The sequence below is a fragment of the Sphaerodactylus townsendi genome, linkage group LG01 (genome assembly GCF_021028975.2).
Source record: "Sphaerodactylus townsendi isolate TG3544 linkage group LG01, MPM_Stown_v2.3, whole genome shotgun sequence".
Classification (NCBI taxonomy): domain Eukaryota; kingdom Metazoa; phylum Chordata; class Lepidosauria; order Squamata; family Sphaerodactylidae; genus Sphaerodactylus; species Sphaerodactylus townsendi.
Window position 1 is genome coordinate 63610144 of NC_059425.1, and position 26601 is coordinate 63636744.

At 44.7% G+C, this 26601-nt stretch overlaps 1 protein-coding gene across 1 annotated transcript in view; it reads left to right on the forward strand.

The window, feature by feature from the left end:
* DNAH14 (dynein axonemal heavy chain 14) overlaps positions 1-26601 on the forward strand; it is a 306182-nt gene that overhangs the window by 252565 nt on the left and 27016 nt on the right. The window contains 9 exon segments of the mRNA XM_048504880.1: positions 194-630; positions 736-931; positions 6736-6945; positions 8225-8301; positions 18089-18245; positions 19177-19387; positions 21239-21341; positions 23625-23852; positions 24646-24843. Of these exon segments, the coding sequence (XP_048360837.1) occupies positions 194-630; positions 736-931; positions 6736-6945; positions 8225-8301; positions 18089-18245; positions 19177-19387; positions 21239-21341; positions 23625-23852; positions 24646-24843 (1817 nt within the window).

Genomic DNA, 26601 nt, shown 5'->3' on the forward strand with positions numbered 1-26601 from the left:
ACAACAGTTACAGGTAAGTTCAACATTGTTTTATGTCCTAGTAGCAGCTTTAAAATATTGCTGTGTAGAATAGAACCTTAGTTTTCATGCAGTAATGATAATGGAGCTTAAAAATATAGTATAGATTTAAAATCATTGTGTTCATTTGCTTTATTCTATGTGAAAATTGAAATAAGCTTTCTTTAACTTTTAGGACATATTTTAGATGACCAGGACCTCATTAACAATTTACAAAGAACAAAAATCACTTCAACAGAAATATCTGAACGAGTTGAAGAATCAGCCAGAACAGAAAATATGATAGAAAAAATACGTAAAAACTATATTCCTATTGCAACTCGAGGTGCTGTACTATACTTTATGATATCAGATCTTGTCCACATAAATTATATGTATCAGTTTTCATTGGTGTGGTTTCATAAGATCTTTGTAGATTCCATGGATTATACTAGGAAACTGAAAAGTCATATTTCTTTGAGTGAGTCACATATTCCTGTGACTGGAACAGTTCGAGCCCTCTATATGCAAAGAAGGCATTCCACCACAGAACAATGGGAAGAATGTGAGACAGATAGCTTCAACAGACATGTTAATAATATACTTGACAAGTTAACAAGTAATGTTTATGAGGTACTTTTACCTGAACTTATTACAAAATTTATATTCAGCTGATTTTAGTAATTATTTGCAGTGTATAGTTCATTATCATGGTTGTTGTATTTCTTATTCCCTTAGACAGTTTCTTCAGCTCTTTTTAGTGAACATCAACTATGTTTTTCTTTCTTGCTGTGTGCCACAATCATGAAAAATAATTGTGGTGAAAATCAATTTAGTAACAACTTTGGCTTCATACCAGAGAATCAGTGGAACTTCTTTCTCTACTCTAGCATGATGGCAAATATTAAGGATGCAGAAGACCCTGGAAATAATGGTAAAGAAAGCTATATTTAGTTAAAATAAATACATGCATAAGACAAATTGTGCTGTAACTAGAACATAGAATGTACCGGTTACCTAGCACACTGGCAGGCAGCTTGTCCCAGCTGCTAGAGGCCATCTCAGAGTGGGCATTGCAGTTCCCCAGGCTTATTGTCCTGGGGAACTTCAATGTCCATGCGGATGCGGCCTCGTGACATGTGGCTGTGGATCTAGTGTCATCCATGGTGACACTAGGCCTCCCTCTTGTTAATATTGGCTGCACACATCAGGCAGGTCACACCCTGGATTTGATTTTTGGGGTGGGAATATTAATAGAGTGCCATGGTCTGACCATTTTGCCCTGAGGGTTCAGGTGGAGTTATCATCCTATCCCAGTTTAGACATTAGCAGATTTTAGCTCATCCACGGAAACGTGTGGATCCACTTGATTTCCAGAATGCTCTGCAGGACCCTGCACCCACTGGCATCCTCGATAAGCAAATCAATGACTGGTACTCCAAGCTGTCAGATGTCACCAAGTTAATTGCTCCCTGCCATCCTCTGCACTCCTGTCCCCGACGTGCTGCCTGGTATACAGAGGAGCTGCCTTCAAGGAAATGAGAGCTCAGATGAATTGAGAGAGTGTAGAGGAAAAATCACGATGAGGCATCAAGAACAGCTTGTAAAAAGCTTATGAAAGCCTGTGAGTTGGCAATAAAGGAGGCCAAGAAAGATTACTTTGCCTCCTCTACTGCATCTGCGTGCTCTTGCCCAGCACAATTGTTTCGTATAATTCGGTCATTAACGTCCCTAAATGAGGAATGAAAACATAAGGATTTGGCCATAAGCTGGAAGCCATTTCTCCACAGATAAAATTTCCATGCTCCACCGAGATGTTCCTGCCACAATTGATACAATTAGCGAACTAGAAGCCCCTTGGACATCTTCAAGTTCAATCCTGGAACATTTCTCTGTACTCTCACAAACCTACTACCTGTTAGACATACTACCTTTTAGACATCCAGACTGTCTTTTGGATCCGTGCCCCTCTTGGCTGATAAAGACTAGTCTAGAGAGGCTATGAGGCCACTTGTTGGATATAATCAATCTCTCCCTTGAGCAAGAAGAGTTCCCAGGTTCGCTGAAGGAGGCAGTGGTCAGTCCACTCTTGAAAAGATAATCTTTGGATCCGAGTGATCCAGCCAATTACCACCCAGTTTTGAATCTTTTATTTCTGGGCAAGGTAATTGGGAGAGTGATGTTTGAACAGCTACAGACTTTCCTGAATGACACATTGGCGCTGGATCCCTTCCAGTCTGACTTCCATGCTGGGCATGGAACGGATACTGTGCTGGTTGCCATTACAGACAAACTCTGCTTACAGCTGACCAAGGCACGTCAGCACTGCTGGTATTATTAGATCTTACCACAGCATTTGACATGGTTGATCATGATCTTTTGACCCACCGCCTGGCTGATGCAGATATTCGGGCCACAATTTTATGCTGGTTGAACTCGTTTCTCCATGGTCGGGGACAGCAGGTGACATTCGGAGCACTATCATATGTAGGGTACCACAGGGAGCTCTCTTGTCCCCACTGTTATTTAACCTCTCGTTCAGCTGGTGCAGAGCTTTGGGCTGAGTTGTCACCAGTATGCTGATGACACTCAGCTCATTCTGTTGATGGAGGGCAAGCAGCTGCCACCCCTGTGGATCTCCAGCACTGTTTGAAGGCAGTAGCTGGTTGGTTGAGGCAGAGTACATTGAGACTAAATCCAGCAAAGATGGAGGTCATGTGGGTAGGTTGGAGGGGAGGGGAACCAGCAGAGTTCCAGCTTCCAACACTGGACGGGGTGGCCCTTAAAGGGGTCACCTCAGTCAAGAGCCTGGGGGTCTATCTGGATCCCTCCTTGTCGATGGAGGCCCAGATGACCCATACAGCAAGGGTGGCATTTTTCCACCTTTGCCAGGCACGGTGGCTGGCTCTGTATGTCTCCTGTAATGACCTGGCCACAGTGATCCATTCAACAGTCACCTCTATGCCAGAGTATTGTAACTTTCTCTATGCTAGTCTTCCCTTGTCCCTGATTTGGTATTTAAAATTGGTTCAGCATGTGGCGGCATGACTCCTGTCTGGCATTGTGCCACGAGAGCATATCACCCCAGTGCTCCATGAGTTCCAAATCAGGTTCAAGGTGTTGGTTTTAACATTAAGGCCATTAGAGAGCTGGGACACTCTCATTTTAAGGACTGGCTCTCCCCCATTGCCCCACATGTGTCCTCTGATCAGCAGAGGCAAATCTACTGGCAACCCCTGGTTCCCCTGTGGTGCAACTGCCTCGACCACAACCAGAGCTTTTACGGCTCTGGCCCCAGTCTGGGGGAATCCTCTACCTACTTCCATCAGGGCCCTGTGAGACTTGAAAGAGTTCCACAGGGCCTGTAAAAGCTGTTCCACCAGGCATTTGTTGAGGCAGTTACATCAATTGACCTCCTACATAACATCAGTCAGTCTCTCCTCAGAAAAGAGAGGGAGGGTTGTGAAGAATGTCGCCAGCTATAGGGTTTTAGTGGACTGTATTTAAATATATTTTATTTTAATGTATTTATTTTAATCTGTATTTTAATGTATTTTATTAATATATTCTATTTTAATCTATTGAATGTAAGCGGCTCTGAGCCCTTTGGGGGAGAGCAGCATATAAGTTTGATGATGATGATGATGATGATGATGATGATGATGATGATGATGATGATGATGATGATGATGATGATGATGATGATGATGATGATGATGATGATATGCGGATAATTATAATTACCAAGTCAGGGGTTGATATACGCATAGATGCATTTGTCTCCAAGTATTGCCAGCATAATAGGTTGTAGGACAATGCTTCTGCCCACAGGAGAATTTTCCCTGAGCCCCTCCTCCCACTCCAGACAACCACATCATATTATCTAGTACAGTTCCTGGTGGTTCCCTTAGCTCAGACTGGGGGAGCCTGTGAAGCATGGTAAGCTTTACACCAAGGAGGAGACAAGAAAGTTCCATTTCATTGGTGCAGTTTTCCTTGTGCATTAGATTGAATCCCATAACTTATATTTGTCATCTCTGTGTTTCTACTGCTTAAAGTGATTTAAAGATTGTGGAAATTGCTATATTGTCTACTTGATCATTAAAACTAGAACAAAACGAGAACAAAATTTGTCATTCAGTAAAACTAAACCTACATGAATAAAACAAAGAATATTCTAATAAATTAAAAATTAATCTTAGAGTTGAAAGGAACCACTATCTAGTCCAACCCACCGTTAACATAAGAACTCTAACTATAATATTCTTGACAAGTAGATGCTCAACATCTTCCAATAATTAAGTCTCCACCATCTCATAAGAGAGACTGTTTCAGTGTTGAACAAAATGCTAAGGTGTTATTAAATGCTATAAAATGAACTGTGCTTCAAAGCCCCTATTGCTTTTGGTTACAATGCAACCAAAAAACACATCTGCCCTGTCTGATGGTGCAAATCTACCTTTCCAATTGGCAGCTGCTGTGGGGATTAACAGAGGTTGCCACACATTTTTGTGACCAAGGCAAAAAAGAGCTGCTGTATTATGCTGTGTGGTGACAATGGAATAATGCTAGTTGGTACACAGGATCTGGGGAATCCCATTGACTGAATTGCTCCTAACCTCTTGCAAGATTAGGACTTCTTGGAAGGGGCTAAGAGGCTTAGTGCAGCATATGCACTTAGTTTACCATGTTTTCTTCAAAAAGAGCCAAGAGAAGGCCAATGAGGAAGACACCGATGGCTGTCCACATCTATGGTGGAGGAAGCCAAAGGGAGGAAGAATACCCCCCCCCTTCTCACTAGCCATTTGGCAACGGATTACAGGAGGGATAGGGAATTTCCTATGTGATTATAGGGTACCTTTTCATACGATTCTGACATGTGTGAGAAGCTTTTTCAAAGTTAATTTGTTTTACTTGTACATTTTGTAGCAGTGGCATACCTAGGCAAACTGGAGCCCTGGGCAAAACCTGAGTTTGATGACCCCCCCCCCATGGGCGGCCACCCTCCCCCACCGTGACCAAACAATGATTTTTTCCACCAGGTCATTTCAAAGTCACCATCACATTATAGAACATGCCCCAACTCACAAATCTGAACACAGCAATGGGCCATGCCACACAGCAGAAATATTTTTGAAAACATGTTCAAAATGCTGTCAAAATGTTTTATTACTGCTATGAAACATTTCCAGTCCCCCCAATTGGGGGGAAAAGCATCACTTTCAATGTTATTTAAACTGGGGACCCCAGATTCTCCTTTTAAGGTGGATTGAAAAGGAGAATATGGGCTCCCTAGTTTAAACAAGTGATGCTGGAATCCACCCCCAAACAGCATTATTTTCAATGGTGTTTAAACTAGGGAGCCCAGATTCTCCTTTTAAATCCACCTTAAAGGGAGAATCTGGGGTCCCCAGTTTAAACAACATTGAAAGTGATACTGTTTTGGGGTAGATTATCTCCCACCCTGAAACAGCATCGTTTTCAATGTTTAAACTGGGGACCTCAGATTTTCCCTTTAAATCCATGCCAAAGGGAGTGGATTTAATAATAATTATTATAATTATAATAACAACAGCAACAACCTTTATTAGGCATTGAGAGAATAAAAGAAAGAAAGAAAACTACCATTGGCAGGAAGGGGGTGGATTTAAAAGGAAAATCTGGGGAAATTTAGGGGGTGCCTGCTGTCAGGGGTACAATTATTAAGATAGCAGCACCAAAATTTCAGAGTATCTTCGTGAGATCCTGCTGATGATACCACCCAGGTTTGGTGAAGTTTGGTTCAGGGGGTCCAAAGTTATGGACTCTCAAAAGTGTAGCCCTCATCTCCTATTAGCTCCCATTGGAAACAATGGGGGATGGAGGCACTCCCTTTGGGGGTCCATAACTTTGGACTCCCTAAACCACACCTCTCCAAACCTGGGTGATATAATCAGGAGAGTCTCCAAAAAATCCCTGAAATTTTGGTGCTGCTAGCCTAAAAACTGCGCACTCTGCAGGCCAAAAATGAAAATACACTGAAAATGCAAAAAATCCCACAAATGAACCTGCAGTTTTTGCACACACACACCCCCCCCCCCACAAAGCGGCGCCCTGGGCAACTGCCCACTTTGCCCAATGAGAGGAATGCCTCTGTTTTGTAGCAAGGTATCATGACCACTTTTGCTATTTTATCCCCTGGAAAAATTCTACTATATATTGAAAAAAAAGGATAATACTATGGATAGAAATAACACTGAACAGTTTTAAATAAAATTAATGGATACAATTAATATATTTAAATTAGCATTATGCCTGCTACACTTTTTTGATTACAAATATTAGAATATGCAACAAATTATCTAGAAAACTGGTTAAATCCCTTTATAGAAAATGCCATGTGTATTAGGAAGTTTTAAGGGATGTATAGCCCAGTGTAGCTTAAGCATATAGCCTTTAAAGGAACTGTCCAGGTTTAATTCTAAATTTAACATTTGCTTGAATCTATTCCATGGTAATGCAGTACAATCTTTTTGACAAAAATTCAGACAAAGTGGAAAGACTGTTGATAATATAGCAATTTACTAATACAGTCAAAATATGTTAAGATACATTAACATACTTCTCTACATTCTTCCTTTCAGTCATTGATCAAACTGAATGGAAAATATTATAGTTACAAACATGCTTAGTAATTCTGGCTGAGAATCTATAAAGATAAAATATTTTCTAACTAAATTAATAATATTGTTTGATTAGGTTCTTTTGAATTTCTGGAAAGTCCTCTTTTTTGGATTACAGAACTTATGTGGAAAGAATGCCAGTACATGAACGCTCATATACCGACTTTCAGCCTGTTGTGTAATTCTCTTTTATCAAATTCTCACCAATGGGAAGCTTTTCTTAGTAGTCAGAATGTGTATCGTTTCCTTAGTGAATGTTATAGCCCAATTTTTTCAGCAAAGCAAGGTAAGTGTTAAATTTTCACCTAATGCTATAAACCACCCTCAAGAGGTTCAGAAGTTTTTAATCCTTATCATGGTCTTCCAACATAAGCTTCACCTGGGTTCCTATTATATGTGCAGCTGAATACATACAATTCTAAACATTGTCTATGAATAGTCATAAAGTCTTTTAGCTGAAGTCATCTTCCCCAATTAAGCCAATTTTAAACAGTTTAATGTTTTAATGTATAGTGTAGTTTTTCTTTTCACATCACCCATCCTCATATTCCATATAAACCACTGCACCCATGCATGTCCCATTCTATATATACCGTAAAGAATCACTTTACTTTCATGTATATATTTAAAGTTTAGCATCCCTTTCAAAAGGATTTCCAGAGTGGCTCACGCTCACCTCCATTCACCAACATACATGAGGTTGAATCCTTCCTGCTTTCCTCCAAGCTTGTCCTTGTAACGCCAGAAGAGTTGACACTGCAGTGAGGAGGAACCAAATCACCTCACCACCACCCCGCCCCATCTCTTCTGCTATCAGATTTTTGAAACTTGTTCATTACCAGCAAATGGGTGTGAATCATAATGCGAAAGGCCATAAAAGATAGCAAAGAGTGGTTGTTGTGGGTTTTCCCAGCTATGTGGTCATGGTCTGGTAGATCTTGTTCCTAACGTTTCGCCTGCATCTGTGGCTGGCCAGCCACAGATGCAGGCAAAATGTTAGGAACAAGATTGACCAGACCACAGCCACACAGCCTGGAAAACCCACAACAACCAGTTGAATGTGGCTGTGAAAGCCTTCGATGATACATAGCAAAGAATGATGGTGACATTGGGTGCTCAGAGGTCTGGGTTGAAATGCCCTCAGAACTCAGCCAAGAGTGTAGAGTACATTTTATTATTCCCACGTACAAAAGACTACCAAAGCCCATGAGCTGCTGCTGCTGTTTCCATAGGGGAAAAATCCACTGGTTAGTCTGCCTTACTATTTCAAGAAACCACTGGAAAACTTTGTGAACAGTTCCTCCAAAATGATAGTACTTGCAGAAGCAAATCACTCATGTGAACATATACTGAGGGTACTTCTGCACCAGCTCTCGGTGTACATTAATTTTTTGCATTTAATGAAAGTGAAATTATTCTTATTTCTGTTATAGGCCACACAAATATATATATCCCTATAATATACAGATGTACTATATAAAGTTTACAATATTTTTCAGTACTTACTGTTGTATAATCTATCTCAGATGTTCAGGTAGTATTGTCTGTTATTTAAATAATTACAGGTGAAAATTATGATCAGGATCATGCATCTTCACATTTTCCTTGGGAGAATCTTTCTTTATTTGAAAGACTTATCTTGGTAAGTAAAGTGAGGTATTTTTGTTTAGGAAGAATGTCATCCTGGAATAAATGTTAGTCTTTAAGATGCCTCTATACTTCTGTATTATTTTGTTACAATATTTTATTTATTTATTATATTTCCTTCCCTTGCCTAGGGGATTAACTCACTCTGGTAATCAGTAATAAAGTAGAACAGGAAACTCCTTGAAACTATTGACAAGCTTGCCCCTGTATGACCACTCCTGATCCTGGGGTGTAAACTGGCCCTGTTCAGTTCCCCAAGCAAACTAAAATCAAGTGCTTTGCACTTGGCCAGAACCAAATATAAGACCCACAGACAAATAAGTAACAGTTCAAAAACGGTTTAATAGTACTGAACGTTTAGGACTCTGACTCCTCCATGAAGTCTAACTAATAGTGAATATTTGCGATGCTGGAAATGATTGGAGATGGTTTGAAGAACTTGCAGATACCAACTTTTCTTTTACTGCTTCTAAGGAAGTCTGTGCTGCTTTGCCGCTTCTGAGATCTCCTGGTGTCCTCTACTTGGATTCTGTTTCCTTGCAATTCTGTTGAAATTTGATTACTCAAATACCATGGATCTTTAACACTGTAAACGTCTGAGATACTGCTGTCTCCAGCCTCCCCAGACACCTGAACTAAACAGACTGCAAAACAGGAACTGCTAACTAATAAGAATGCTATCATGCTCTTGCCTATAGAGGGCTTTTTAAAGGGACAGGGTCTAACTAAGGTTCCCTCCCACAGAACATTGTACAAAAGGCAACTAAATCCATTCTAATTAAGGGTACAACTGAGGCTTAAATAAGAAAAATAGTGAGGGTGTCTCTGGGGGAAAGATAGGCCCCTTCTTCATTACAAAACTAAGTGACCTGAAGAGGGCTGGGAAACAACTAGAATGATGCTGGTTGTGAAGCTGATAGATTACACTTAGAGACTATTGGAAGACCTATGAAGTGGTGGTGACAGCAGAAAAGAAACATTACTACTCTTCTACAACTTGTTCACAATTGTTTAAGATAGCTCAGCAACTGTTTTGAATAAAAATGTTAGCATGTGATCTGTGGGCTGCCTAAATATCTCTTATTTGGAAATCTGCTAGAACAACACTGTACTTATATGTGAGGAAAATAGGGATTAAAGTTGTGCAACAAACATTCAGTAAAATTCAGATTCAGGTCTAATGGACCAGACATTTTTTGGTAAACCCAAATATTCTCAAACTCCCAAATCAGGAATATCCTGGCTAAGCTGATGTTCCTTTCCTAACTTAAACGGAGGCTTGCTTACCCCTTCCCATCCAGTGGAGTTTCAAGGGCTCTGGCTGGCTGATAGTCACTTAGATTTGCACAAAACTCAAATCACAAAGATTGATTCAAGTACCTGGAGGAGAAGCAGGACTTCTAAGGATGATTGCCATGGGCCCCATCTGCGGATAGAAGAAGAGCTTGTTTTTATACCCCGCTTCTCTCTATCGAAAGGAGTTACATTCCCCCTCCCACCCCTCACAACAGGCACTTTGTGAGGCAGGTGAGACTGAGAGAGTTCTGAGAGAACTGTGACTAGCTCAAGGCCAAACAGCAGGCTGAATGTGCAGTAGTGGGGAGTCATACCTGATTCTTCAGATTAGAGTCTGCTCTTAATCACTACACCACTTCCAGAAACTGCAGCCCTGAATAGACATGTGATACTGTTACCGATGGGAAAATAAACAAAATATTTTCCTGAAGTCAGGTTGCCTGGCTACACTGGCTCCCTGCCCGGATGCAGAGACCTGTGTGGTTCAGAAGCCTTCATAAGGTTCACAAAGAATATATATGCATGATTGTGTCAATGCTATATGATTTCCATTGTGTTTGTGTCATTCTAGGATGTAGTAAAAGCTTCTCTTAGTTAAGTTTTATGCCCCGCAGTTTAGGATTTTAGTTTAATAAGGTTCCCTTCTGTTAGGTTAAGGTTCTATTAGTTTTAAGCGAGCCCTGCCAGTAGGTAGATGTACAGTCCTGCTCTATAAGTATAAGTATGTGTGTTTCTATCCCTTTAAGGTTTTCCCTTCTAATGTTTAAGTTAGAAATGTTATTTTTGAAATTTGTGTCTGAGAATAGAAGCAATAGCCAGTTAAGGTTCATGATATTGGCAACAAGGAAGTTGGACTCTGGAATGCTAAGCTTAGACCAACGCCAGCCGGTAATCTCTTTGACAAGAACAACGACCCTCTTTGGACTTTGCTTAATCAAATCTGTTGCCAAAGCACCCAAGGGTCACTCCAGCCTTGGAAGATGTCACCCCTGTTTTGCTATTGACTGTTTTGAAGTTTTTTTTACCTCAGGATCCAGAAGCTCATTGGACTGTTCACATCCTTACTTTCAGGATCCAAGAATTCATTGGATCATTTAAACTGGTCTTTGTCTAACACTCCCAAGGAACCACCTCAGGCAAAGATTTGATTTAATCAGCATGTGATGTAGTAGTGCACTGCCGACCCAGCAGTGCCGTAGTAGAACGTTGGGACGCTTAATCGACCTGCGGCCTTTGCCGGGTCGTGATCGCGACCTCCCAATTCTCGTTCCCCCCATGAGTCAATGGTCGTGGAATCTGTCTGGCTCAATCACTGGGCTTGCAGGGACAATGGTCTTGCCCCCCAGGTGAGGATTAGGCTCAGACGCTGCGATTTTCTCGCGACGTAGCCAGATGAGATCATGCATCACTCTGATGATCTCCCGGACCTCCCCGCTTCCCGAACTCCCCCAGTCCTCCCCTCCTACACGCCTTCGACAGAGTAACAATAAAAGGTGCCAGGAACCGGGCAGGACGGGAGACTTCAAGTAGGAACACGGACCTCCTCGGGTCTCCCGCTGCTGGCGATCTCCACCAGATGTTATCTCCGCTGCCTTCGCTCGCTTCTTTATACGCTGACCGGGCAAGTGGGTCGACTACAAGCTGGTGCGCTCAAAACCCGGAATCCTCGAACCTCCACCCTGCTCACCGTCGCTTCGGGAAGGGTCAGCTGATATCGAAGTCCGCTGGATCGGGCGCATCCAGGGGACCGTCACTGTTGCATCGCCTTCTGTCCTTCTGGATCGGGCGATCCAGAGACATCGCCCTAGGACACTCTCCTTCGGCCCGGACGGAACACCGGTGAGTAATGGGAGTTTCGTAAAAGCAGGGCTTATGACAAGCTAACGCTGGACGTAACTGAAAAGCTGCTAATCTAAAATGCAGGGTCCCCGTAGAAGAGAAGGGAGCTGCTAAATCGGTTGAGGAGATTGAAGCTCAGTGTCCATGGTACCCAGAGGGGGGGACATTGAATCTTAAGGACTGGGAAAACATCGGCGACTCTTCGCGACAGAGCCTCGCTACCGATGTCGCTGCTACTGACGCGGAGACAATGTTTTGTCGCCATCAGCCTGCAGACCTACGGCTCCTTGCTGTAGGTCATTCTTCGATCTTTCACCTTCAATTTCAACCCGGAATTTTCTATCCACTAAATTGGACGCTTCGTCCCTCCTTCTGCCCCTCGCCTCTTCACCCATTTCAACTCTCCCGCTGCCTCAACCGCCTCCCTTTGTTCGCTACTTTCATTTTCTCGGTTACTGCATCCTCCGCTACCATCGTAATGGCGCTGGTTTCAAAACTCGCGAGAACGATAGCCACGATCTGCAGAAGAAAGAAACCCTGACGGAAGACGCATGCCGATATTCTTGTGCATTGTGCCCCATCCACTTCACAGATACTGAGGGGAGAATGGCGCCATCCCGGGCGGGTTGTCGGTGCACCGCCTCAAGCTATAACATCCTTACCGAAGTTCATGAAAGCAATGCGGACGTAGGAGTCACTAGCCCCTAATGAGAGGCATGCTGGAGGCCATCGCAAGGAACCACCTAATGGTCCCAGATGACTGGAAGACCACCTTTCGGCATGCTCCTGAGCCCTGCACAATTTGTGGTCTGGGAAAGTGAGTTCCGCCAGCAGTGCTTCAACAGAGCAGGAAAGCACCTCTGCTTCAATCGGGCCGCCAGCTTTACGGTTTCGATGCTTTTGCCAATCCCAACGATCAGATTGTCCTGCCTGAGGCCACCCCACGGTCGCCTTCGAGTGCTTCTATAAGGCATTTATCAAAGTCCCCAATGCCGGCCAGCCAACCCAGAGTTTCTCCTCCATCCGCAAAACCCCAAGAGCCCTATGCTGAATTTGTGAACAGGCTCCAGGAAGCGCCAAGAGGTGGTAGATAGCCAGGAGGCTCCAAAACGAGCTCCCCATGCTTCGCAAAGCGAGAACGCTTCCATGGAGTGCCGCAGGGCAATCACGGGCCTAGGCAAAAATCCTGAACTGGCCGACATGCTTAAGGCTTGCCAGGACATTGGATCCTCCTACCACCAAGTTAGCCTCGCCGCAGCACTTTCCACCGGGCGGGAGACAGTCTCAGGATGACTGCTTTAACTATGCAGACCCGACACACTTCCGGCGCGGGAGTAGGGTAGGCCCGGTGGGGGGCCTACAACCCCGATGGAGGAGGGTCCTCCCCAGGAGGAGAAGGCCACCTAAAACCCGGTGCCCACGCTGCCAGAAGGGCTTCCATTGAGAAACGACTGCCCGGCCGGGAAACTCCCCGCCTCGGGCGCCTCCCCAGCCCAGGACCAAGGAGGAGAGTACTAGAGCAGACCCAAACGCCAAGGCCCCTGCCAAACCACTCCACCCCTCTCGCGGGTATCTCGGCCGCATGCACTCCAGCCCATCTCCTTTAAGTTCCCCACGGTGTTCTTGTCGCCTAACCCAGTATGACGAGCCCATCCCTACCGGGACAATTGGGCTAGTGCTGCCAAAGGCCTCTGCCGCTGAACAGGGACTGTTCATCGCCCCCGAGTGATCACTCCACGCACTCAAGCGACCCATCCACCTCCAGGTCTGGACAAACATCCCACAGGAGCTGCCCGCTGAGCCAGCTGCGCCAGTTGATTCTTCTTCTTGCCCCATGCGCTGCCCGCTGCCGACCTAATAAAGGTTACAGCCCCAGCAGCAGCCAACATGGCGAGGCTCTTACACCACCGCCGCGAGCGCGTGGAGACACTTATCGGGAGCTCCGCCCATATCTGGAGTCGCCATAGAAGGATGTAAGTTCAAGGTTGCCTGGTGGACACCGGGCGCTGATGTTACCGCCATCAGAGCAGCCGAAAGGGTTCACCAGTGGCCGACCGAGGCTTGCCCGCATCTGGGGTGGAGACAAAACCGCGAGACGAGCATCCGCCACGGTCAACAGCCTTCCAGGACTCGAGCTGCAGCTCACAGTCCGCTTCCATCGTTTCTAGACATCCATGTCAATCTCTGGGGAAGAGACCTCATGAGTCAGGGTTAAAACGACTCTGGTCTGGGATGGGTAAAGCCGCCACGATCATTGATTCCAATCGCTCTTCCGGTTGCTCTCCTAATTTCCACAGGAAATCTGTTTCCTCTCCCTCCCCTTTTCCTTCTGTTTTTTCGACTAGTAAAGGCGGAGGGCCAATTGGCCACTGGCCTCCCTGATTAAAATCTGGCCTCACCTGGATAACAAGAAAGACTGTCAGGACAGGCCCCAGTTTAAAAGGGCTGCCGCCATTATGTTTAATACCCAAACCCGCTAAGTTATAGTTGCCCAGCCTCTGGCAGCTTTATCAATACCATGTTAAAGGCCAGATGCCGACGGTGTCACTCTTTAAGCGAGCGGGTTCCCCGGGCGGGACGGCAGTTCCTCAAGATAATTCGGACATCACAAAATTTAGCACCATCCAGCTTCCTGCATTAGCCACCAAGGTCACGTAAGTGCAACTCCCTTGCAAAGAAACCCCCCTTTCCTCCTTTGTGTGTGCGAGGAATTTGCCTCTAATTGCCTGATTGCTTCATTTCTCCCTCGATGCACCCATCCCCCCAAAAGGTGCTTCCCAAAGCCCCCCTTTGTGTTGCTGATTAAGCATGCATACCCACAATCCCCTGCAGGACTCGCCTGTTCCCTTCCCTCGGTGGCTCGGACCCTCGCCTTTGACGCACTCCTGATGACGCCTCTGAAGCCAATTCCCACCTCAGGGTCGCCACCTCCCTGCCCTCCCTGTCAAACAACTAAAGAAAGAGGAGAGTGTAGGCTGCCCCCAGGAGGGTTGCATTGTGCAACCTTCACAGGCTGCAAAACAAGCCTTCTTCCTTCCCATATTAAAATCTAAATACTAATCCGGATCCCAATCTCCCGCCATCCGCTTAGAACTGAGGCCTGGCGGACTCCGCCTGTGAATCCCTGGGAAAGGGGTGTGTGTTTCAGTCCCTTCCTACAGGTTCCCCGTGGACTCCTCGATTCGCCATGACAGGCCAACCCATGGAATGGCGCCAGTGAGGAACTAACCCCATCCCGAGATGGAACGCATTCTTAGAGGATCCCGCCCAGCGATCCCAGCAGGAACGCCGCCGCCAACGCCTAAAGACCAATGACCTGGGAGACGCCAAGGCTAATTAACACCAGCCAGGCTCCCAGCACTGCTGCGCCAGCAAGACCACCCCGGTGACACTCCGCTGAACCTCTGTGCCGCCTTCTTTATGCATCATCACCACCAACTCAGCGACTCACCATCCTTTTGCTCGCTCTGTTGCCTCCTGCCGATGGCGCATCGGGCCACCCCTGGCAAGCCACCAGACCAACATCTGGGAGCAGTTTGCTGCCGCTGCCAACGCCTTCATCTTTCTGCCTGGGCCAGTACTCAGGGAGTCGGGAGCCTGTTGATTCTGTTCGCTCCCCGCCTGCAAAGCACCCGGAGACTTCCTAAGCGGAGTTCGGGCTGAGCCCTCTGCGAATGCCTCATCCATCAGATATTCTATGAGTTTACTGGGGACCCGGCTGGCCCAAACCTCGCTGGCGCTTCTTTCCTGGTCACCAAGACGGTCGCTAACCACTTCGAAGTCCAACACCTGCGCTCGCATCACCGGGCGCGAGTCGAACGGGAACCTAATTCGGCCCATTCGCCTTCGTCGGGCCAGTTGGAACTGCACACACATGGAGGACATTCCCCGTGGTTCGGAACATCCTGCTCCCCCAGGGCTGGTTGTTCTGGACCTGCGGGAGAGGACGCTTAACTACATCCCCGCCTCGACTTCGCCGTGGAACTCTTTTGCTGCCTCAGTCAGCTTCACCATTGTCCTACCCCAGGCTCCACCTCGAGCCGGACGCCGCCGCCGCCCCTGCCTTTTCGACTCTTCCTGTCGGAGCTTATCGCCGTCGCCTTCTCCGGCTGGTCGCCTCGCCGCGAATCTCCTAGTGGGAGTCCCCGGACTCGCCCTACAATGCTAAGACTATTGGCCGGTTGGCCTGTGCCCTGGCGGTCCATCAACTTCTACTCTCCACCGCTCTGGATGCCACTTGGCCTCCGAAAGCAGCAGGAACTTCGCCGTTTCTACCCTAGACAATGGTGCCGCTATTGATTATTTGTTGTTGTTACATCACCAAGGTTGTGAGAATGTACATAATATGTGTTGTTTTAATCTTTCTGATAATTCCCAGTTGATCCACATGAAAGTGCAGAGCTGCAAGAAGTTGTATCTAATCTGAAGTATGATGTTTTGCCCTCATTGGTGGTCAGCCCCTCTGGAGCTGGCTGCCGGGAGGATGGTTGAGTGCTATTGTACAGCTCTGCATTGGTTTAATTGTGTGCCTTGTTATCGGATCTTGTTTCTGTCTCAATGCAAAATCTAATATTGCCTGTAATCGTGTGTAGCAGAAACCCCTCGTGATTTCTTTACCCCGCAACCAAGTTCTAATGTTGCACAAGCAGCTTGGCCAACTCACCAAACGGGCGGAGGAGACAAGCGCCGCCCCTTTAAATCGCCTCTTTAGCGCTTCGCCCTCGCTTTCTAAAATGTAAAAGGGGAGGAGATGTAGTGCACTGCCGACCCAGCAGTGCCGTAGTAGAACGTTGGGACGCCAACGGACCTGCGGCCTTGCCACGACGCACTCCCCACTCTCATCCCCATGAGTCACGGTCGCGGAACTGTTCTGGCTCAATCATCGGGCGCAGGGACAATGGTCTTGCCCCAGGTGAGGATTAGGCTCAGGACGCCAGACGCTTCTCCGCATCGCAGCCAGATGAGATCATGCATCACATGATGATCTCCCGACCTCCCGCTCTCCCGGAACTCCCCCCAGTCCTCCCTCCTACACGCCCCCGATAGAGTAACAATAAAAGGTGCCAGGAACCGGCAGACGGGACTCGCGAAACACGGACCTCCGTCTCCCGCTACATGACCCCCACCAGATGTTATCTCCGCGTCTCGTCTCGTTCTTACGCTGACCGCGTGGGTCGACTACAATGTGCAAAGGGATTGTTTTCTCCCTTTTGTGTTCTAGGATATTTTCTCTGTATTAGATGGAAGGAGACCGCCCCCTTCCTGGGTTTTGCACTGTGGGGGTGGGACTGCCTTACACCCCTTTTCTGGGTTACTGGGAAATGTATAAAAGGGGCTGATGCACAGCCATGTGGAGGTCCTTTTGCTGAGCTGTGCCAAGAAATCACTTGCAATAAAATCCTTCTTTGAAGAAACGCCTGCTCCCTGCGCCTCATTAAGTTGCTGAGCTGAAATCACTTATTGTTACTGGCTATTCGCTGTAACAATATTTCCACCAAATCTGAGAAAAGCTGCAGATTTGCAAAAAAACCCAAACCTGAAATCTGACAGTTAGCCCTACCAAAGAAAAAACATAAAGAGATATGGTGTGGCACAGCCTGAACTTGTCAGATCTTGGAACCTAAGCAGGATCCGTACTTGGATGGGAGACTTCCAAGAAAGATTCTGCAGAAGAAGGCAACAGCAAACTACCTCTGCTTTTCATTTGCCTTAAAAGTCCCTTGCTGGGTTCACCATAACTCAATCATGATTTGGTGCCTTTTACACATGTAAAAATAGTAAAACTTTGCCTGTTCTTTTTTAAAACGACATATCAGTGGACATTTGAAGGACTTCTAGGCAGCCACAATAATATAGCCACTCTTCAAACCTTGGTTTCCATCACTAAAAGGCAGGGGGGGGGGGAGCCATTTCCAGGGATATTCCAGTCCATACCCACTCTATTTCCAAATGCCCTAGAAAGGGAACTTAATCTGGCCATGCCCAAAACCATGCAGTTCAACTTGCTACCATGAAATTTGTGCAACTCACCAAGGTGCAAAAGTGGCAACCATATGACTTGTTGCAATACAGCTTGCTTGGGCCTAGCCTTCATGCAGCTTGCACAACTTGGCCAGGCCTGGAAATGACCACTATACAACTCACTGGCCTGGAGGTCGGAAGGAAGTCAGAGAGGACCAAGGAGGCAGGGAAACCGCCATGCATGTGCAGAAGTCTCCCCAGCCATTAACCATCCACAAAGATGGGCCCAGTGAGGTGCCCCCATGTCATCTTCCTCCATGCCCCAGCAGACCCCAGGTAGGTCTGGGACCTGCAGCACACAGTATAGACAACAAAGGGAAGACAAAGATGTAGAGACAATCATTAGTAGGGTGAAAGGTATGTTCATTCCAGTTACCAGTGTTTACATTTTAATCTTTGTGCCATAGAAAAGATAGGTTTTGAATGAAAAAGGAAGTGTCTCACAGCTGTTCTAGGAGACAGTTCCCAGTATAAAGATTACCAAAGGAGAAAGGACAGAGTAGTTTGATGGAGTAAAACATGTGCTTAACTTTCCCTTGGAAATAAATGGGTATTGAATTCACTTATCTTCAGTGGATCATGCCCTTTATAAATTCAGTTATAAACATTACTAACTTTTTTGATAGATAAAAGTTCTCCGACCAGAATGCTTAAGTGCTGCAGTAAGAGAATTTGTATTTGAGAAACTAGGCTCCAAATATCTTCAGGCTGGAGGTATTAATCTGAAAAAAATGTATGAAGAATCCAGCTGTACAACACCACTAATTCTTATCCATACTCAAGGTAAGTAGCGTGCATTGATAATAACCATGTGAAAATTGGTTTGGATTAATATAATGTATGATCTAGTTGTATAGCTGGAGGGGAGTTCCTGTGAACAATATTTACACAGAAGAAGAAGAGGAGGAGGCACTGATTTTTGTCTACTAACAGGAATCCCAGGGCCTTTCCCCACTTCTCCTGCTGCCGCTGTCGCTGCGCACTGTTGTGAGTGCGCGGCATCCCTGGCGCGCGTCCGGGTGTCCCCCATGATCCCGCGCTCTGCGCGGGGTCATCCAAAGGCGCCATTTTCGCCAGCGCCAGGGATGCCGCGCGTTGAGGGGGCCAAGAGCGGCAGCGTCGGGGCGGCTGCGCTGCTGCCGCCCCTGACGTGGGGAGTGCAGTGGGATCCCGCGCTACTTGCGGAGAGTAGCGCGGGGCTTAAGGTAAGTGGGGAAAGGGAATCTCAAAGCAGCGGTTGTGGTTTTTCTGGGCTGTGTGGCTGAGGTCTGGTCGTTTTTGCTCCTAATGTTTAACCTGCACCTATGACTTCAGAAGTACATCATGGCAAGACAGAGAAACATGTCTTACCGTGACATGCCAGGGGGAGGCAGGGCAGGCAGCCTGGATTCAGGTGGGGGTGTGGGAAAGGGTGGGGGAAGGGTGTGCCCAGCAGGAGAGCATGGGCTCTGGATTGGCCAGATTTCTGGGGGTGGTAGAAGGGCTAATTTGGGGAAACCTTGAGGGTAGTGGTGGGGCAGGTAGGTTTGGGTCAGGTGGGGCACGGGCCATTGGGCTTGGGTGGGTATGTGTCCTGTATGGCTACTGGCTAAGGGGTCCATCATCAGATATTCAAACCCTTAGCCAATTATATCTGGTAAGATGTGATGTTGCTAAATCTAAAGTTAGAACATTTATGGAGGTGGAAATCAATCAAATTGGTATTATTACACAGGAGTGGATGCCGCAGCTCTCCTTTTACGCCTTGGTCAGGAAATAAAAGGAAATACTCAACATGTAAAAATGATATCTTTGGGTCGTGGTCAAGAAAGCAAAGCTGAAGAATTGATATATAAGGCACAGATGCTTAGTGGACAGTGGGCATTTCTTCAGAATTGTCATCTTGCAACATCATTTATGCCCAGGCTTTGCAAAATTGTTGATTTGTGAGTGCCATTTCTATTTATTTCTAATTATTTTCCCATGGGTAAGCCCCCACAGGTGGCGCTCCAAAGGGTGATCACTACTGCACAAAGGATTATCGGCTGCCCTCTTCCCTCCTTGGAAGAAATCTATAATTCCCGAAGCCTAAATAAAGCCCAAAATATTCTGAGGGACCCGTCTCATCCAGCACACTCTCTTTTTAAACTGTTACCATCTGGCAGACGATACAGGGCCCTCAGAACTAGGACAAAGAGGCTTAGAGACAGCTTCTACTCTAGAGCTGTGGCTATGCTAAACTCCACTGCTTCATATTGATGTATTTGGGGCTGTGTAGGGATGAGTGGAGGAAGGGGAAAGTGAGGATGATGTATGAGTCTGAAATTGTGTGCATCGAGGAATGCTGCTGTAAATTTTGTTGTGCGTGCACAATGACAATAAAAATGCTTATGCTTAAAAATGCTTATGCTAACCTTAATGCTTCATAGGACCTTTGAGACTCAGCTATGTGTATCTTTCCCCCTAAAGCCCTATGAACATTCCTGCAAAAAACTGATATAAATTCCTCATCTGAGACTGCTGCAGTTATTAATTGGGTGGGGGAGGGGTTATAAAGAAATCATATTTTTTTTAAAAAAAGAACTTTTTACCAATGGTGAGTCATTGATTATTCTGCAGGTGTTTGGCCGAGTTGGCCTGCAATTGTTTCAGGTTGTCCATAGAGATTGTTGAAGTAATCATTTTGTAGTGAACAGTGTTTTTTCAGTCATCCTACAAAGAAGTGCAATAGGGAGCAATAACATCAACAGCCTGAGAGAATGATTGCCCTTATCAGAAACAAACAGTATAATAGATTCCATATTTGATAACAATTTCTTTTGGAACAGCCAACAATTTCTTGTCTTCATACTTTAAGTTTTACTGTTCTGTTCCTCAATCCAAAATATTTTATCCTTTATTACCACTAATTTTGACAGCTTTTGAATTTAGAAGAAGAAAAGTTTGGATTTATACCCTAACCTTTTGCTCCTCTAAGGAGACGCAAGGTGGCTTACAAGCTCCTTTCTCTTCCTCTCCCCACAACAGACACCCTGTGAGGTAGGTGGAGCTGAGAGAGTTATGAATAACTGTGACTAGCCCAAGGTCACCAGATAAGCCTCTGCTACTCAGGTGGAGGAGTGGGGAATCAAACCCGGTTCTCCAGATTAGAATCCACCTGCTCTTAACCACTACACCATGCTGACTCTTTGTAGGCATAACATATAGTTTTTTTAAAAAAATAATGTTGCCATCAAATATACAGTCTTATGAACAAATTTAATGTAAATTCAACATGTCATGTGACTAAAGTAGAAATCTTTTCTATGATTGGGCCACCTAAAAAAGGCAGCTACAGTCACATAAATTGTCTCCATCAAAGCAATCAGTGAACACAGGTTTCTCCACACAGTTGCTTACCTATATAAAATGTGTATATGTTAACTAGCCCTTAAAGCCCAAAGCTTGAATATATGTAAATCAGTGTATTTGAATACACCTATTCAAAATGGTGAGTGTGTGGAAGGCAAGCGTGAAAATCCAGTAGGCCGGACTGTATGAGAATCTTATTTTCTCCATCTGCTCAAAAAAAGCCTAGAAAGAAACAAACCTTTTCTGAGAACACTTGATCCAGAAGAAGTTTAGTATCACTGGTCTGGAGATAAGTAGCCATTTAGGAGATTATCATATGGGAAAGTGCCCTGATAATTGAGGAAAATATCTCTTTGGTTGAACAGATAAGATCTTGTGTTAAATGGCATGAAACTTTTAAAAGCCACTGCAAAGCACTTGTGTTCCTAAACTGATTCTATTTACAGGTTTACCAAAACAAGTACAAACATAAACCCTCAGTTTAGATTATGGTTAAGTTCAACACCATATTGTTCTTTTCCTGAGTCTATCTTGCGGAATGGCATTAAGGTAAGATGTGAAATAGTTCCTATAACTACACAGTTACTGTAATTTAGTCATCCAAACTGAATAGTTTACTTTCTCACATTTATCTTAAATAATTATTGTGAAGGGTGTATCCACACATAAGATTTATGTGCCTCGGGTTACTTCTCTCCCCCAAAAAAGCTTCTCTAGGGTCTTACATACTGTGGCTATTTTGTCCCGGTTTCTTCCTCCACACGGCTCCCTGCTTCTTCTCAGGAGCCAAGGCAGGACTGGGAGGTAATACTCCATTTTGTTCCGCATGAGCACAGGACAGATCTGAGCATGCCTATTGTCCCACAAATCTTTGTTGATAGGTCCAAGACTATCCTCTAAATGCATCTCCCTCACACTTGGAAGCCTCCTCTCTTTTACCTTTTCTGCAAGATTTCCTGAGATTCCCCTCCTTCCTTTTATCCAACCAGATAGTGTACAGAAGGAGGTATTTGAAACTGGACTCAGTCCAAAGTGGTGTCCAGAGGTGTACCTAGGGCAAATGTGTTCTTCCACTTCCACTTCCCCCAACACACACACAATGGACTTGCAGGCTTGCTGCTTTGTTGATTTGGGGTTGGCTGGGGGTGCTCTTGGTACCCTAGAGCTGCCTGTGTTTTTGTATGTGAGGGGGCGGCAGACCAATGGAAAACTCTGGCTGCTTTGTGCAGGAGGCATTTCGAGGGTTTTGTGTGGCTTGTGTGGGAAGCGCCATCTTCTCTTCCCCCTCCCCCCATGGTTGCTGATTGGTGATGGTGAGACAGAAGAAGTGGGAGGAAGTGGCAAGGCAGGAAAAATATACTGGGTCTGCTTCCATGGTGTTTGCATGGCAGCAGGGTCACACAGGGGCATTTTAAAAGAACCGCCAATTTGACAATTTATGAAAGTTGTGGGACAAAGGAAAAATAGCGGGGCAACACTGGGGCAGACCTTGTGCAGCTTCAGGAACGGTGCGGAATTTCTGGCTGCACAGGAATATTTTCCATGCTCATCCTGGGATCTTTTGACCGCACATGGAAATCCAAGCGAAGGACGATATCGTGTCTCAAAACCAACTTGACCAAGAGAGGTTCAGGCCAGTAATGAGCTGGAACAAACCAGTGAGCTCGCTCAGAGCTGGCTAGCTAGCCAGCTAGCACTAGAGTAGAGCTAGCCAGAACTTGGGGTGTGCTGTGCTTTTATACCCCATAGCATAGTTTGGGGCAGGAGCTAGGAGCTCTCTTCCTGGAGTTCCATGCTGGGATTGCTGGGTTGAGCTAATTAATAGCTCATCTATTGTCTTCTAAATGTTGGGACAGTAGCACCAATTGTCTTGTGATTGAATCAGGGAGTAGCCTTGAGTGGCTTAGGCAGAGTTTCTTTTAGGAGTCTCTGCCAGATATGTTATTTAAATTTGACTGAGGCTTTGAGTGAATCAGGGAGGGAAAGATTGTAAACATTGATGGTTGCTAGAGGCAAAGAGATACCACAATCTCAGAGCAGGGTGTTCCTGTATTATTTGCATAGCTGCAGCCATGGCAAGGTGTGGTATTCAAGATACAGTCCATGAGGCCTTTAGAGGTGCTGAGTGCATTAACCCTTTCATAGGTGTGCTGGCAGATCTCCTTTTGCAGAGTTGGCCTGTTTGTAGCTTGGACCCCTGCTCCACACATATATGGCTGTTAGCATTTATCAAATACATATATTGTATGAAAAATCATATAAAATCCATGTTTCCATAAGGTAGGGTATGAAGGGTAAGGTTACACCCCCTCCCCTCCCCTCCCCACCTCACCTCACCACTCCCTTTCTTTTCTCTTTAGTTTCAATTTCCTTGTGGGTTTTTGCTGTTGTTTTTTTCTTTTTCTTTTTTATCTTCTTTTAAGAGTTTCTTTTTTTCTTACTGGATTTGCTATACAGAGGAAAAACCAAGGCTCTTAATATATTGAAGGATTATATATTTTTTCTCCTTCTGGATTTGTGCAGTGTCGGGGGGAAAGGAAAAAAACAGGAACTTCCATTTGATGAAATGTATTAGAGTCAATTTATAGATGATTGACTGAAGCAGATTTACACTGTATCTCTGTTTAAGCCAATGGACTTAGAAGGGTAATGTAACTTTTCTTAGGATTAAAAGTCTACTAAAAGTCTACTCAGAATCCTGCTATGGTCTATTTGGTTGGACTTATAACCAAGAAAGTTATCACAGGATTGCTCTTCTAGTAATATATATATATATATATATTGCCAGTGCCTATATGTTGTACTAATACATCATCTGTTTCTTATTTAAAGATAGTCATTGAATCCCCACAAGGACTGAAAGGAAAATTACTTCAGACATTTGGGATAAGTGGTACTGGAGAGGTGACAGAAGATATATTCAACAAGCCTATCTGTGGGCCATCATGGAAAAGGCTTTTGTTTAGTCTGTGTTTTTTCAATGCTGTAATCCAGGAAAGAAAGAAATATGGAGCTTTGGGCTGGAATATTCCATATGAGTTTAGTTTTTCAGATCTGGAGGTAAGAGGAAGAAAAGATGGAAAAATAAATTTTGTTTATTTGTTTACCTCATTTATACCCCACCTTTCTCCCCAGTGGGAACCCAAAATGGCTTACATCATTCTCCTGTTCTACATGGCAAACTTCCATAGTGGAGTGGGGATTCAAATTGGGTCTCTCATAACCTAGGCCAACACTCTAATCACTACAGCACTCTTTAACAAAGCATCTTAGCAAAAGTTTCAAAATGTATTCTGGATTTGCCTCCATTCTTCCATGCAACTAGAAGCTAGAACAATGAGTAGGGTTTGGGACTTCAATAGCAGTGGTATGAAGGGTACCCATACCCATACCACTGATATCCTACAGAACCATAAGTAAGTCAACCATTCTTTGCCTGTGCAGTACATGGGTATAAATGCAGTCTAGTTACTGTGGCTATGAAAATGAAGAACAATGTGTAAGTTTAATCAAAATTTGGAGGAATGGGAGCTTGGAACTGTGAGGAAATTTAATACTTTTGGGGGTTGAATGTGATTGGTGTGAGGTTTGGACAAGACAGTAAGTAAAATCTTAACTTGTAAGTCTGGATGAAACTTGGTGAGGACTGGCTTGGGTTTCAAGTTATTCTGGATTATAATGTAGAAAAAAGTCAAGTATGTAAAACTAACAGCAACATTAGTAAACATTGAAAAATTTGCAGACAGGGACTCTTCATGTAGTTTTAATGTTTAAAAAAACCCCTGTGATGACAAGAAATAAATATAGGAGTAAAGCTGAAGTTGTAGACACCTTTCCTAATCTTCTTCCCCAGGTTTCTATCCAGATGCTAGAGATTCTTCTTGGGAAGCAACAAGATGTTCCTTGGACAGCACTCTGTTATTTAACTGGAGAAGTCGTGTATGGAGGTCGTGTAACTGATGACTGGGACCGTCGATGCTTGCTTAGCATCCTGGAAAAAATTTGTAATCCTTCTTTGTTGGAAGAGGATTTTGCTTATACTAGAGACAATGTAAGAAGGATATTTATCTATTCAATATTTTCCAGCATCACTTGCATTATCCTTATTATTATATATGCTTTCTTGGGACTTATTCTCTGTCTAATTGATTCACTTTCACAGGAAATTAAAAATTGTTCAGGTACTTCCACCAAAGATAGAACACAGTAAATGTTTCAGTGGACTGGAAACCATACAACACCTCTAGAAGGACACCAGAGTGACCTGTTTCATGTAAAGTGCAGCTATGTCAATGGCATTCGACACCAGTGTTTCCCTTGAAGATATTTATACAGAAATAATATTGGTGTCTACCTTAACATTTGTCAGACATTATAAAAACTTCAGTTGCCTTGGCTGATGTGTCCTTTAGATGCAGAGTTCTGCATAAATATTGTACCTCTTGTTGATTAGGAATCAACCCTATCTGGATGGGAATGCTGCTTTGGGACATCCCGTCAGTCAAAAATGTCTTCCTATGAATGAGAATGAAACCATGATTTCCTTTGAACAAGGAACATTGCAGTATTCTCTGTCATCCAGTACTACAAGCTATAATTGCCCACATTATCTCTCATCTACTTTCTTCAGACTGTTTTCTGATACAGTAAAGCCTTGGCTGTCCTTCAGCTGTTGAAACCATGAGGCTGGAAACATTTATTCAGTCAATGTATTGTCGAAGGCTTTCACAGCTGGATTCAACTGGTTGTGGTGGGTTTTCTGGGCTGTGTGAAACAGACTTTTCTCTGTGATACACCTCTGAAGATGCCAGCCACAGATGCAGGTGAAACATTGGGACAAGTTTTACCAGACCATGGCCACACAGCCCGGAAAACCCACCACAACCAATTTATTCAGTCAGTTTACCGATTTTTCTATTAGTTCTTTTGTTTTTGATGTAGTAACCAGTTTTGTTATTTTCGGTCTTCTGTGCAGTCCACCATTGTGATTGTGCATGTGCAGACCAGTCACTTGGAAATCTTTTTAGCTATGTCTTGTCCTTTAAAGACTAAAGGAGGAGGGGCCACCTCCTTTTTGGAGTTTGTTGAATCCATTTTCCTATCTAAACAGTCATGTTCCAAAAGGAGGTGCCCTTTCCCTTAGTGCATTATTTGCAGTTAGGATGAAATAATCAAATTTCTAGCTTTCTGTTTCCTCGTTATGCCAGGAATGTATCTGTTTTGACTCTCTCTGAGACCCCAGTCATGTGTCAAAAAACTTTGTTTAAGACACTTTCTTCATGTGGGAACTCATGCTGACAAACATCTTCTCTGTCTAAAATGCATTGGAGAAGGGCAGACTATAGTGACCTGTAAAATGTGCCGTTCATCCCCAAGGCCCGAAATCATGTTTCTTACTTAAAGGGGGCTCTTATAAAAAAAATCCAACTCAGAATGCCCAGCAACAAAGTCATCTACCCTAGTAGAGCAAGCCCAACCTTCAAAAATCCCTTTGGCAGCTAACCAACATTCTCAGCTACCTTTGATTGCCTTGATTCTGTTGGTACTGGAGGCTAGATTTGATTAGGTGGAGTTCTCATTCACCTGAACCATGAAATTCTTCCTGCTCCTTAGAACCCCCACTATAGAAAGCAAAAGCAAAAACTAAACATAGGGAGAAGCATATATTGACTCTGCATTCCATTCCAGACAGGTTTTCCTTACCAGTTCTATTTGTTGCATGTGAAGAGCTTCCCCCTCTGAACCGCCTCTTGATTCACTGTAGATTGCCAGTTCCATTGCTATTGGAGAGTGAGGTGGAAATTGGGTG